Genomic DNA, 14,714 nt, shown 5'->3' with positions numbered 1-14,714 from the left:
GGAATACCCTCTGAACACCAGAGCAATTCCATCCTTATTGTGTACCAATCCTCCTCTCTGCTATTTAGGTATGCATATAACCACAGAGTGTTACTTAAACAGTTAATTATTGCAGCTCTACTTCTCATATGTTCATTAAAGTTCATGGTTCAAGAGAACTTGTAATCTAAGAGTGCAGAGGTAAGTGGTCCAAATGTTTATGAAACCATCCGTGACCTTTTGTTTCATTACTGCCTCAAGACATAAAGCTAAACTAAAGCAGCAAATTGATTAATTATCTGTGAAATGGCCTGATGAGGGCTCAGGTCGTTTAATCTCAGTGACAGACATCAACCGAATGTTACCTCTACTATCAAAAGTGCAGATGCACAGATTCCCACACACACACACACACACACACACACACACACACACACACACACACACACACACACACACACACACACACACACACACACACACACACACACACACACACACACACACACACACACACACACACACACACACACACACACACACACACACACACACACACACACACACACACACACACACAAGAAAGGTTTGGAAAAAAATGATACAAGTCTGTGAGTTGACCAAAATCAATGCTACCTACAGCTGTCAATCTCCAGTTAGGACTGCATGATTTCCACTTATACAATGTGTACACTACAAAAAACTACTGTGAATTATTTTTCAAAGCCATAACAAACACAGTTCATGCAGATTTGTTTAGCACCCTGCTAAAACTTCAAAAGGCCAATAATAACTGTAGAGTTTGCTGATTGGAAAAAAAACAAATGCTGAGAGTTAAGGCTGTACAGACTCACAAGAAGACCTATCAACTGTAGTATTACGTAAGTTTCATGAATTGAGGCAGCAGATGCACAGCTCATACATCATGACTCACCCCTACTAACTGCATTAGTTAACCTGCCACAAGCTACAAAGTCACTGACCTAAATTCAAACCATGAAAGAAATCTAGCACTCAAGCGGAATGGCATATTAATCAGTTGGAATCAACAGCAGCCACAATCAAGCATCGGTCTCCCATGCAGCCAGGCTGGTAGAGTAGTTGAAGTCATTTTGCTGAAGTATTTTGGACCCTGGGTGTGAGTACAGTGTGTGGTTGAGATGAGGCGATTGTGGCTGGTGGCTGATCCTCTTGTGACATTTACAACAGGTGTCTCTTCTATCTGTCACAGCAGAAAACAGCAAAGAGAATAAAGCAAATCGCTCAAGGTGAGATTGTGATTCAGCTACACAAACTTAAAAAAATGTGTTGTGTTAAGAAATGTAGATGCATGAGGTACTACATAAAGAAAGTGTGAATGTATCCCTTCACTAATTCTTAAATGCCTCTTATCAATCTGTTTATATGACTCTAGAAACAAAGCATTGTATTTCTTTTCAAAGTAGCAAAATGAATGCTGTCAGTCGGTTAAAATCTCTTAATTTCTTTCCTCTTGGAGGTATTTGTTACTACAGAGTCCCCACTGATTAAACAATCCTTGTTGAGACTGTGTTGTGCTTATCCTCCATATACATTCCCATCATCCTACGCTGACGGGCCTTCTTTTTCCCCCTCTGTGGCTTGTAGCCGGAGCGCCCTTTTCAATTTCTCTCCACATGAAAATAACAAACAGCCCATGAGAGTCCAGGAAGGGTGAGAGGGTTAAAAGGTCAGCCAGCAGGAAGTCCAAGGTTGAGAGGAGGGAAATCTAAGGATGAAGAAAAAGGTGCTGGTAGGCTGAATCCCTGGAAAACAAGCAAAAAGAGGAGTGACATATAAGAATAACTACAGTATGTGTGCATTATACATCCTAGTGTATAAACATGATCTATGCTTGAAGTGTATAAATATATGTAACCTTTGTTCGGTGCAACTCAGATGTGTGTCTCTACGTCAGTATAGCCAGGCAGGATGTCTCCATTGGAGCAGCTCTTGGGCTCCACCACTGGTGGGGCGGTGGGCAGCATGTGGGCAGTTGTGGACATCTCCTCTGGTGATGCCGCTGCCTGGAACCGGCGGTGTATCAGGGGAACAAAGAACAGCACCACGCCCCCCACTATAGGAGGCACCCCAGCCAGGGAGAAGGCCACCGTGTAGTTCCCAAAGTAATCGTGTAGGAGACCTGGGCAGTGGAGGCAGTGGGACACAGTTCACGTTATCGTGTCTTAAATAACTGAAAAACAACATCTACTTAACAAAAAATCACTGATGTCCTCAATTATCAGGTATGTTCAGTATGAAGCTGGAGCCATGCAGCGATTAGCCCAGATTAGCTTGAAGTCTGGAAGCAGGGGGAAACAACTAGCCTGGTTCTGCTCAAAAACGGTTTAACCCATACACAAAAAGAAATACAGAAAAGGCCATTTGTGGTTTTAGGGGGAGAAGTGGCCCAGTACAGCTGCAATGGCACCACACCTGGCAACCGCACTCTGACCACAGGCGTCTTGAAAGTCTTGTGCCCGGGGCTGTTGTCCACAGAGAAAGAATTACAGCAAATAACTGACTCTAAAAAACGCTCCGTGCTCAACTCAGATTTCACCTTGCTCCACTCAAATCGTTCCCCACTCGCTCCAAAAAAAGAAAAAAAAAACTATTTTGTATTTTAATTTGAGCTGAAACTCCAGCCTGGCATCCAAAAGAACTGAGCAGTCAAAACCACATTTTCCAAATAGAAATCATTTATTTCAAGATACACTTCTGGGTTTGGGTTGGGATGCTTCAAACTCATGGTGTGAGCGGTAGCGGAGTGTAATTGGAGCAGGATGGAGCTGGAGATATGGTGACGCTCCACCTTTTTCAAAAATCCGCTCTGCACTCGACCAAAAATGCTTCCGCTCACATGCTCTGCCACATGTTGTTTTTTTCTGTTTGAGTAGGGTTTAAACAAATAAGATGCAGTATGTTACCGCTTAGCTTAGTTGTAAAGGTGCTAGTAGGCATAGCCTTGAAGATAGAGAGGCTAGGTGTTTCTCCCGCCTCCAGGCTTTAATGCTAAACTAGGCTAATAATCCCCTGGCTCCAGCTCCGTACTCTAACACACACTTGAGAGTGTTATCAATTGTATCATCTAACTCTGGGAGAGAAAGCAAAAAAGCAAAACAAGAGCGAAGTGACACCAGCTGAAAATCTCGTTTTCTTTTGTCTTACTTTTCAGCAGTTATGTAGAAGTGTGCTCCAGTGTGTTTCAGTACACCATGACATAATTAGTATAAACTGATTATAGTGACATTTTCTAGGGTCTTAACCTGCTAATGTTAAAATAAGTGGCAACACAAGATATGACCACAAAAAAATCTGTAATATATCTCAACAGTGGAGGTCAATAAGGAGATTGTGCTAAAACTGAAACCTCACCCTGTCTACAGTACGTATATCCACATTCTATATTTATCTGCATGCGAGTTAAGGCAAACAAACTGTAAAGACAGTGACAAAGCAAGGTCAAGTTCAACCCACAGCGCTGCATGTTTAATCTACAGCTGAGCTTGTGAAGGGAGAGCAGGAGGGGTGTGCACTCACATTGTTGACTGCATCATATGCATTCTTGCTCTTGTTCTGTACAGACTGTACAGAACAACACGTGATAATCACACAGACTTTGAGGAGCTTAGCTGCCTTTGTTTTGGTGGTAGCTTAAATGTATGGCTTTTTATAAAATAAGATAAGATAGACTTTATTAATCCCACACTGGGGAAATTCCTGTGCTACAGCAGCTCAAAAGAAAAATGTACACACATCAGAATAACACAAATACACATTATTAGACATAGGAGAAAAATATATAAACTATAGGAAATGGAAAAATAGAATAGAATGAGTTATATTAATAATAATAGTAATAAAACAACCGTATTTACACAATAACCAAACTTATATAAACAGTATAAACATTATATAAACACAGATATACAGATAAGTAAGGTGCGATTGAATAGAGATGACATATTGCACAGTTGGAGGTGACACAGAGTATTAGCAGAATATTGTCCAGTGATGGCTCATATTGCAGAAACAGTTAGCAATGCTACATTATGAAGTTGCATTAAAGAGTCTGACTGCTGCTGGAATGAAGGACCTGCGGTAGCGCTTCTTCTTGCACTGAGGGTGCAGCAGTCTGCCAAAAAAAATTTATACTACGCATTATAATAGTCTGCATCATGTCAATTGCATGTTTTGTTTAACTACAGGAAGTAATGTCTGCATCTGTGATAAGTCAAAAGTAACATTGAAACCATATGCCACTATACTGTACTTGTATATATGTCTTAATGCAGGTCTTTGTGTGTAGAGACAAGAAGTGCAATCATTTGGCTAGTTAGTAGGGCTGCACAATTAATCAAATTTTAATCACGATCACGGTTTTGGCTTCCCACGATCAAATTCACTTGATCGAGCGATATTTAAAATGCTTCATTCCGTTCATAGAACGCTCTGTATCAAAGTTTTTTTTCCCCAAAGCTCCGTAACCCACTCTCTGATCACGTGCCTCCATGAGCCAATCAGAGTTGTTCCCTGCACCGCGCAGCTTAGTTTAGATGTTGACAGTCACAGAGGACAGAGTAACGTCAAAGCCCGTCTACAGAAAGCCGTTCCACTCCCTATTCAGCCCCATTGTACCGAATTTGGTTGCAGTTCCACCAGAGTTCCACTGGGGGTGATCGCGGTCCAGTGCTAAATTAATGGGACTCTATGGAGCTAGAGGGCTAAATTTGTGTCTTTCGCCTGATTGTCGTTGAGAAATCTCAGATTTGATTGTAGTTTTTGCAAGTTCAACATGGATTATAGGTCAAAAGTTGAATGAACGAGTACTTGTGTCCTTTCGATTTCTTACAGGTTGAGTCGTTGTTGCCCATAACACGCTAGCATTCTGCTAATGAATGCTGATTGGTCAGTGAAGGACTGATTACGATCGGAGATCCCGCTTGACGGCATCCAAAGCAGAACCAGAATGTCAGAGTGAATATTTGGGCGTGGTCTTTAAAACATTAGCAAACCTCTTTCTAGCACGTGTATTAACAGGGAGAGTCTAACCTGTCAGCTGTGTTGTCGATGCTCTGAGAGAACAAAGGAAGCGACTCAGAGCTTGGAGTAAAGCAGTATCTCTGGCCGTATATGTGTATGACGTCATTGACATTTTAAAAGGCTTTTTAGAACAAAAAAGACACTTTAAAAAAATCTAACACCCAGCAGTGTGTATTTTCTTAGCCTCCCCTTTCGAATGCAACATTCAAATTACTAGACAAAAAATTATATCCTGAGAAAAGTGGTTTTGAGGGGTATAGCTCCATAGAGTCCCATTCATTCTGCACTGGCCTGTGAGCGCCCCCTATATGGAACTCTGGGGGAACTGCAACCAGTTCAGAAGCCGGAAGTAACGAGAGAGTGGAACTTCTTCCCTTATTAGAAATTCTTTGTCCGTAACCCACTCTCTGATCACGTGCCTCCGTGAGCCAATCAGAGTTGTTCCCTGCACCGCGCAGCTGAGTTTAGATGTTGACAGTCACAGAGGACAGAGTAACGTGAGGAAAATTCCACAACAGGTAGCAGTCGGTCATAAATCGACACGAGGTTTACCAGTTTACCAGTAAACGCAACATTTTGTCCCGTCTGTGTTGTTTTTCAGACAACAGCAGTGACCAGTGCTAGTTTGAGTCTTTTAGCTCATAGCTTTAGCAACAGACTGTTGTACGTCCCGCTGTTGGAATCCTCTACAGTGAAATACAGTCACACTACACCGTTTAGCTGTCAGCATTTTAGCCGTGTTTAATCCAGTTACTACTGTAGCTAATGGTAGGCTAACGTTACCTGCTGTGTATTAGTGTTTACTAGCGTGACATGCAGCGATGTTTCTGTTGCCTGTAACGTCTGTTTTGGAGCATCAGAGCGCAACGCAGACATTTAAGTGGTACCGTAATCCGCGTTGCTATTTTGTCCGGTAGATACCGGGCACCGGTGCCCTATTGGCACCGGATTTTAACATGCGCCTTTAACGTGAACAGAAAATTGCGTTGCCTGTATCTTTTCACGGCAAACGCGCATGTTTGGAAAACGGTCACACAACAGCTGAAATGGCATTCTCCTTCATAGTATCCTTCAACAAAGGAGGAATGTAGCACAATATGGATGTGAAAGCAGTTATAATTAGCCTATGTGACAATAAAATCTGTTTTGGTTAAAATCAACAAATAATCGTGATAATTAATCGTGATCAATATACTGATCAAAATACATTTTGGCCATAACCGTGCAGCCCTACTAGTTAGTCTCCACATGCGCTGCATGAGGTAGTAGTCACTGACTAAAGTAGAACAACTTTTAGGCTTTGATTTCCAAGGCTTCTCCAAAGAAGTAATCGAAAACAGAAATGAGCGTTTTGAGAGGACATTGGATTGTTGTTGTTTTTAAATGAGAATCTGTTTTTACAGCTTGAAATGTAATTTGGACAAATATCTCAAACCATTAATAACAACCTCTGGTACAGGGAGCTGAGGCCACAAAAGCATATTGCGCGTTTGTAGTAAAAGCATTCCAAGACGGATATGTGTCAGATCTGAAAGAGTTGGCAAGAGAGAGTACTAGGATGCCTGAGGAGAGAGTGAGGAGGTAGAGGAGACAGAAGGGGAGTTGAGTACTGAGAGATTACTCTGTGTGTGCTCTGTGTGTCCTAGCGACAGCCTGCAGTTGGCCACAAGCCCAAATCTCTTTTGTGGCCTTACTCTCCTTTTACTCCCCACATTCTGTTTTACTCTGTTAATATCAATCAGCTTTTTACTGCCAACATCCTGAAGTCAATGCAAGGAGCCAGATCACTGCGATCTCGTTCTGGAATGCACTGTATCAATCAGTGCTATGTTTTCCTTCTCACCAGCGATGGGTGGACCCGCAGTCATGGGAAGAGACATGAGGCCTAGAAGGTAGCCTATGGCCTGCGAAGCCTGCATGGGCCCGACCAGCTCAAACGCAATGGGAGCCATCATGGTGAGGAAGCAGCCGTCACACAGCCCCAGGAACACGCACACAACCACCAGCCCCTCGAACGCCAAGCACTGAGGGATCATCATGGACATCAGACCCAGAGCCATGAAGGACACCACCTGAAACAGACACATTCAGTGTCTCTATTATTTCTGTTTCTAACGGACATGGCTGCCTGTTTCATAGGCCATAGCTGCAGTAGGTGTTTGCTTGTTTCCAGTGTTTGATTTCTTTAGTACCAACAGAAGCATTGTTGTTGTAAGTGAGGGGAGATTATACTGTACACTGTTTTTAGTTGGATTAGTTTCTATCTTTGTTGTGCTTGATCATGGAGAACAGCCTCCAGGCCTTTTGACTTCATTGTGAACATTTTGTTCTAGCGACAGATTGCACCCTCAAACTGCTGTTAGGACCTGGTAAACACCTACATATTTAAAATTCACAGAGGGGGATCTGAAAGCTTAATGTGGATATGAAGAGATATAAAGCTGAGGAATTTAAATACATCTCAACCACACCATCTGTTTAATAGGCTGAGCGACGAATTTAGGTCTGTGCTTCGTGTTTTTGTTAGCAGCAGTTAAAATGTGCCTGCCTGTTTGTATGAATCTAAACAGTCAGCTAATAATGTTGCATTACACTGAGCTCAGAGTTCATGATTTCAACATTGGCGCTTGTCCGCCTCCCATTAACTTCCATTTTGTGCAAGAGATGGGGCAAATAAAATACTTGCTTCCGGTGGAAAAGCAAATTCACAAGTAACTTTGGTGAACTTTAACCGGCAAAGCTGCAACCTCACACGATAGCACACAGTGTTTGTGGTTGACCCTGGTTGAATTTCCTTGGCTGAAATTTTGTGAGTGAGCCAAGATGGAGGAGACATTGATTGTGTGACTATGCCCTAATAAGCATTTGCGAATTAGCCTGGTAAGGTCATCAAAACCCTAAGTCTCTCGGTTTGCAAATCAAAATACATATATAATGCTCAACCAAGTGACACTATATAACCCTTTTAATAGAATACCATTAAACAAACCTTGGTTCAGTGTGATAATATGTGTGCCAGAGGGCTGAGTAAAATGAAGTGAAAGTGCAAATAACAGCGTCTGAAAAAAGAGCCTTAAAACACAACTGTTAATAGTTAACCCCAAGTCTTCTATTTCAGGTTAAAGTTGATGGGCAGGCTTTTAATTTGAACTGTTAGTTCTATTAACACGTTGTTATAGTACAAGCTATAATGAGAGAGTAATTATACAACAGGAATGTATATTGTAGTGCTTACAAAGCTTAGAAATAGTCAGAAATTAGAAATGAGACATTTACTTTTGAATGATTGTAAAATGGTACAAAGAAATCATTAAAATCATATTACTAACTAAATAAGTTATCTACAGTAGCTAGTTTCAATCTCGACACAATGCTTCAGGCCAACATACTACTTTTAACTGCATGAGTTTTCACGTTTTATGCCTTCAGACATTTCCTCACCTGCATGTAGATCTTTTGAAGACCAGGAATGAGGTCTCCGAGCTTCCCAAAAGCGAGGCGTCCCACCCCAGATGAAGCTCCTATGCAAACCAGGAGTACCCATTCCTTCTGGGTCCCCTTGAACTGCTCCTTCACAAAATTCATCTGAGACACAGAAAGAAAAACAGACATAGTACTGTGTGAGCTTTGGCTGTGTGTTTGCTGGTTAAATGTGATTGTACTGCACAAGAAACTCACCAGATGCTACGAATAGTAAATGAGATATCACAGAAACTGCTGGTGAACTTTCTCATTATGTGCTCCATACTTAAGAAGTAAATTAACTAAGCAAATGGGTGTGCATTTGGTGGGGTGGAGAAATTGTCCATCCATAACCCCAAAGCAAATGTCTAACAATAACAAAATGTCTTCATCCACAGACCTTTGGAACAGCAGAACAGGAAGACCAAACGCATATAAGTCAGACCCTCCCACTCCCCTCAGTCCTGACCCCCAAATCAGATCCAAAACATTTAACCGCCCTCTGAAGTCTTTTCTGAACTTGTGAAATATTTGCTCTGCTTTGAAGGGCTCTACATTCATAATGACCATAGGATAGGCATGTTTAGGGATACAGAGAGACCATACAGGAGAGGTTTCCTGAGGTGGTCGAGCCAATACAAAGACCGGGGCTGTGTTTACACCTGGGCCCGGGCCTGAAACAACAGGGCTGACAGAGGGAGGCCGGAGCTGGAACATCCGACATCTGGATAGAGGGAGATCAACTTCACAGCTCCACACTGCAGCTTTACACATCATCCTCATCCTTCACTATCTCACTAGTTCACACCAAAGTCGACCATATGTCCACATTTTTTTAAAATACAATGAATTTTGGATTCTAATCATCATGGTAAGCAAAGTTACTGTGCTTTAAAATCACATGTTCCCTTTTTGTTGTCAAACATAAAGTGTTATTTTACACATATTGTCAATACTTTTTTTAATTATTAAAAACAAACTAAAAACAAGTTCTTTGGAGAAATATCAGAAATACACCTTTTCTTTTCAGCCACTGGAAGTGCGCGTTTGTGGTTGATTGACAGCAGCAGGCAGGCTGAGACGCGGCAGGTAAACGACAAACAGTGTAAAGTGTAGCTTACAAACCATGAGCAGACAGCATGTTGTTAGTAGTGGTACAGAAGAGTAAGAACCACACCAGCATCTATCTAAAGACCAAAGTGACATTTGCTGAGACGTTTAAATGCTGGTTAATGTGCTGCAGCTATGCAGCTGATTAGCCACCTAGCCTGCAAACTGGCATTAGAGGTGCACTTTTCGCCAGAATGTTTGTTTAGGTGCCAGAGCTTAGGTGTCAGTCAATCGTGTGTCAGACACACGATTAACTCTGACTTTTTTCAAAATATTGTACCCTTTTAACTTAACATAAACCAATTCAGGGCAGGAGCAAATACACGTGTACTTATAATTTGACTACAAGCATGCCCATTATTGTTCTTACCAGATGGACATATGGCACGAAATAGCCCAGTACAGCTGTGGCTACTCCAAACGCCCACACCCGGTATGTCACGATGTGAAACACACGCAGGTTGAAGTACTTCCTGACCTCATCCAGGACCCTGCTCCACCTGCTCCCCTCCTGAGGGGTGCCCCCTGGCTGGGTTTGGGGTTTGGCAGGGCCAGGACCCATGCCTGGGTGTCCCATGCCTCCTCCAGCAGGCAGTAAAGGTTTGAACATCAGCGCCAGCAGGGCCTGGACCAGCATGAAGAGGCTGAGGATCTGGAAGGTCCTGCTAAGGCCCAGGGGTTCCACTACCTTGTTGAGAAAAACCGGGAGGCCCATGGAGAAGAGGCTGGCACCAGCCGTCACCACACCATTGGCCAGGCCCAGGCGCTGGCGGAAGTAGTGTCCGAGGATGACCAACGAGGGCTGGAAGGCGAATGAGGAGCCACAGCCGAACAGTATCCCATATGTGAAATAGCGAAGGCTCAAGGAGCTGCAATAGAAAAAAGACCATTTGTTGTAACATTAATGTTAATGTTAAAACGCTGTGCTGTAACATTAATTAATTTATAAACTGACACTGTCATGTGATAGAGGGTGTTGTATGCTGTACAGATTGCAAAGCCCCGTGAAACAAATTTATGACATTGAGCTGTATACAAATTTTTACTTGACTTGATTATACAGTATAAACAAGCTGAAAAAAATGGTTAGACTCATTTAGTAAAAGGCCTGCAATTAAACAAAAAGTGTAAGAACTGTAATTCTGGCTGTTCATTTCAGATTTTAATAAAAAGAGTTGAGACGTCTACCTACAAATCTGTTAAATTGGTAGAATCGCTTTTTTATTGTTGTATCTCGATGTTCTTCATGTTTTCTCTCTTGCTTTGTGCACCTGCTATGAGTGTAAAACTAGTGCAAGAAAGTGGAACATGGGTGGAACATGGCAAAGAGTTCCCAAATAAGGTGTAAATATACTATACTAAAATATATTTTTTTTAAAGCACCTCAGATGCTTAGTATGACCTAATGCATGACTGTTATGATTGAGTGTGACTGAACTAAGCAGTTTTCCCTTTTACCAAAATTATGATAAAACATCTTATTTGAGTCCATCCATCCATCCATCCATCTTCATCCGCTTATCCCGGGGTCGGGTCGCGGGGGTAGCAGCTCCAGCAGGGGACCCCAAACTTCCCTTTCCCGGGCCACATTAACTATTGTAATTTAATTATTTGAGTGGCACTAAGATTTGGTGATTGTCATAGCAATGCTGAAAATGTTTTGATTTGAGTATTCCTAACTCAAATCGTATGGAGGTTGCATGGTTCCGATTTTGCAACTCATTTTGCAGCTGTAGTGAAGAAATCTCATGATCTAATCCTCTAATGGTAATACATCAGAGGCACAAACTGGGGCTAGGGCAAGTGATGTCTTTAATAATAAATGTACAGTAGCTTACTTTGCAAAGGATGTACTGAGCAGCCCTATAAAAGCCACCACTGCCCCGCTGACAGCTGTCTTTCTACAGCCGAAGCGGTCTGTGAACATGCTGACCACCGGTGAACAGAAGAAGATCATGCCCATGGCCAGGGCCCCAACCCATGCTGGAGAGAAAGTGGAGAGAAGAGAGAATTCATCATCAGAAATGTGGAAACCTGGTATGTTCACCTAATGTAAATAAATATTACACCCATTTGTACACCAAAGTTTATGTAACATGAAATGTGTGCTGTAAAATAAAATGGTAATGATATACAGGATACAAGCAGGCAATACAACTGACATAGAAATGTATTCCCTTTCCTGCATGAAAACAATGCACTGGCTTATTTTGTCATGTGTAATCTCTCAACAGTTTCTACAGTTCCCAGATCATAAGCAGCTGGAGAATTTGCTTCTGTGATCTCAATGGAAGCCACAGTCAAATTTAAACATGTGCTTTGTATTGAATCTCTCATTGCCTTGTAGGCATTTCTTCACTCAGACAGCATAAATACCTTGATTTCATGAAAATGTAATATTTGGAAGCTTTAAAAACTAAAAGCCTTTGTATGCACTAGTTTTTCTTGGAAATGTCTCTCTCTGCCACACTGATGTGATTTGCTATTAATGTAAATGTATCTAACTGTGCTCTTACTTGTCTTTCCTTGCATCATGTAAAAACATCAGATACACTCTAGAAGAGTTCTCATGGTGATAAAAAGCACCATGAGAAATCTTATCAGACCAAAAAAAGTGGACAGACCTGGCCTGTGTCCATCCAGTGTTAAAATATAACGAGCCAGAATGATCCAACAGAGACCCTGTGTACCCTGAAGTGCAAACAAACAAATGTCTGGGTCCAGTCTACCCTGGGGAGCAAAGGTAGATTTAATGTCTAACGTGGTGTCTGGGCCATAGGCCACACTGATCCAACAGTTCAATATGAATGAGACCAGAGCGGCAGATAAACGGGTGAAAGGACCGATTTACCTACTTACACACACGCACACACATACACCGACACTCTGACTTCAGTGTGAAACATGAGCTTTACAGCTCTCTACACGTACGTCTTTGTTGTGGAGGTTGACCTAGACATTCTGTACTATACATTTACACGTGGTACACAGTGTACACTACAAAGTCATATTTTGTATAGTTTAAGGGTGGGACTGCACCCTAGCCTTCCTATAGTTTATTTATCCAAATGGAACAAGACAGGGGCAATTTTCCTATTTAGCATGAACTCCCACCCTTTTGTAACTTTCCCTACAAAATATTTCAAGTGTCATCTTGAGGTGCAACATTCACAAAAAAACTACTACTGCTCTTGTAAAAACCTTTTCACATCACATCTCAAGGCATACAGCCGATACGTGCTATATGTATACAGAAGTGGATATCAGTAGGTCCAACAGTAAAGTAGGTTAAATGCTATATTGAATTTTAAATGGTTATTTTACATTGGCCTTCCAACCCATTTCAACTGAAACACCATACAAAATATATACTATTGAGACGGAAATCAATGGCAAAGTTGCAGGCGATCAGATTAACCCTCTTTACTTAATAAGGAGTTTGGGTTTGGCTTCCCATAAGCACCATGGCATTTTTCACCTTTTTCACACCGAGGGTTCAAGGGTGAGGGACAACAAGGTGTATGCTAAAGCTAGCATAACAAGGCAAACGTTGCTCTAGCTAATCCGTTCTGCTCTCCTCCAGCTCCAGTCAGATAGGCAAACAAAGAAACGCCATTGCCACACGGGTTTGGGTTGGGTGGGTTGGTTTGAATTAGGGCTGCACGATTATGGCCAAAATGATAATCACGATTATTTTGATCAATATATTGATCACGATTAATTATCACGATTATTTGTTGCTTTTAACCAAAACAAATGTTATTGTCACATAGGCTAATTATAACTGCTTTCACATCCATATTGTGCTACATTCCTCCTTTGTTGAAGGATACTATGAAGGAGAATGCCATTTCAGCTGTTGTGCGACTGCTTTCCAAACATGCGCATTTGCGGTGAAAAGATATAGGCAACGCAATTTTCTGTTCACGTTAAAGGCGCATGTTAAAATCCGGTGCCAATAGGGCACCGGTGCCCGGTATCTACCGGACAAAATGGCAACGTGGATTACGATGCCACTTAAATGTCTGCGTTGTGCTCTGATGCTCCAAAACAGATGTTACAGGCAACAGAAACATCGCTGCATGTCACGCTAGTAAACACTAATAACACGTTACACAGCAGGTAACGTTAGCCTATCATTACCTACAGTAGTAACTGGATTAAACGCGGCTAAAATGCTGACAGCTAAACGGTGTAGTGTGACTGTCACTGTAGAGGATTCCAACAGCGGGATGTGCAAGAGTCTGTTGCTAAAGCTATGAGCTAAAAGACTCAAACTAGCATTGGTCACTGCTGTTGTCTGAAAAACAACACAGACGGGACAAAATGTTGCGTTTACTGGTAAACTGGTAAACCTTGTGTCGATTTATGACCGACTGCTATCTGTTGTGGAATTTTCCTCACGTTACTCTGTCCTCTGTGACTGTCTGCATCTAAACTAAGCTACGCGGTGCAGGGAACAACTCTGATTGGCTCATGGAGGCACGTGATCAGAGAGTGGGTTACGGAGCTTTGGGGGAAAAAAACTTTGATACAGAGCGTTCTATGAACGTAATGAAGCATTTTAAATATCGCTCAATCACGTGAATTTGATCGTGGGAAGCCAAAATCGTGATCGTGATTAAAACTTGATTAATTGTGCAGCCCTAGTTTGAATTGACAAAAGAAGGATTGAACACGGATCAGATAACTCTGGTTGGACCCTGGTCCCTAATGTCTAGAGAGCTAACAACCACTCTCAGTTTGGAACTTCGGTATGCTTCAAACTTAGTGCTTGTCAGATTGACCCTCTACCCCACACCTCTCCTTAGCAATCTGTTTTGGTCTCCATCTGAGGGAAATATCTGGCTCTTTAGCTGCTAAATGTTTTACTTTGTTACCTTGCTAGTCACTAACTTTGCCTGTGTACCGCTTGGTGCTGAGCAGGTAACGTACAGTAGGTTCTTATAGCTTTTTTGCTAAAAACAGCTGGGGTCAGTGGGGTCTAGGCACTCTCCGTTGGCTTGCGAGTTGGAAAAACTGGGTTTATGGCTGCTGCTGCTGGGAACAGCGGTCTTCTGGAAGACTTGGAGTTAAGCTTTTCTTTGAGAAAAGAACAAAGA

The 14,714-nt window shown here is 42.1% G+C and overlaps 1 protein-coding gene across 1 annotated transcript in view; it reads right to left on the bottom strand.

Annotated features, from left to right (window-relative positions):
• Positions 1–465: 465 nt before the first annotated feature.
• slc16a2 (solute carrier family 16 member 2) overlaps positions 466–14,714 on the bottom strand; it is a 29,344-nt gene continuing 15,095 nt past the window's right edge. The window contains exons 2-7 of the mRNA XM_078260510.1: positions 11,451–11,595; positions 9,983–10,481; positions 8,482–8,625; positions 6,884–7,112; positions 1,877–2,140; positions 466–1,763 (exon numbers count right to left, since the gene is read on the bottom strand). Coding sequence (XP_078116636.1) covers positions 1,893–2,140; positions 6,884–7,112; positions 8,482–8,625; positions 9,983–10,481; positions 11,451–11,595 — 1,265 coding nt within the window. The 3' untranslated portion in view covers positions 466–1,763; positions 1,877–1,892. The remainder of the gene's footprint in view (positions 1,764–1,876; positions 2,141–6,883; positions 7,113–8,481; positions 8,626–9,982; positions 10,482–11,450; positions 11,596–14,714) is intronic.

Source organism: Sander vitreus, chromosome 10 (assembly GCF_031162955.1).
Source record: "Sander vitreus isolate 19-12246 chromosome 10, sanVit1, whole genome shotgun sequence".
NCBI lineage: Eukaryota > Metazoa > Chordata > Actinopteri > Perciformes > Percidae > Sander > Sander vitreus.
This window is presented reverse-complemented; position numbering and strand designations above follow the sequence as displayed.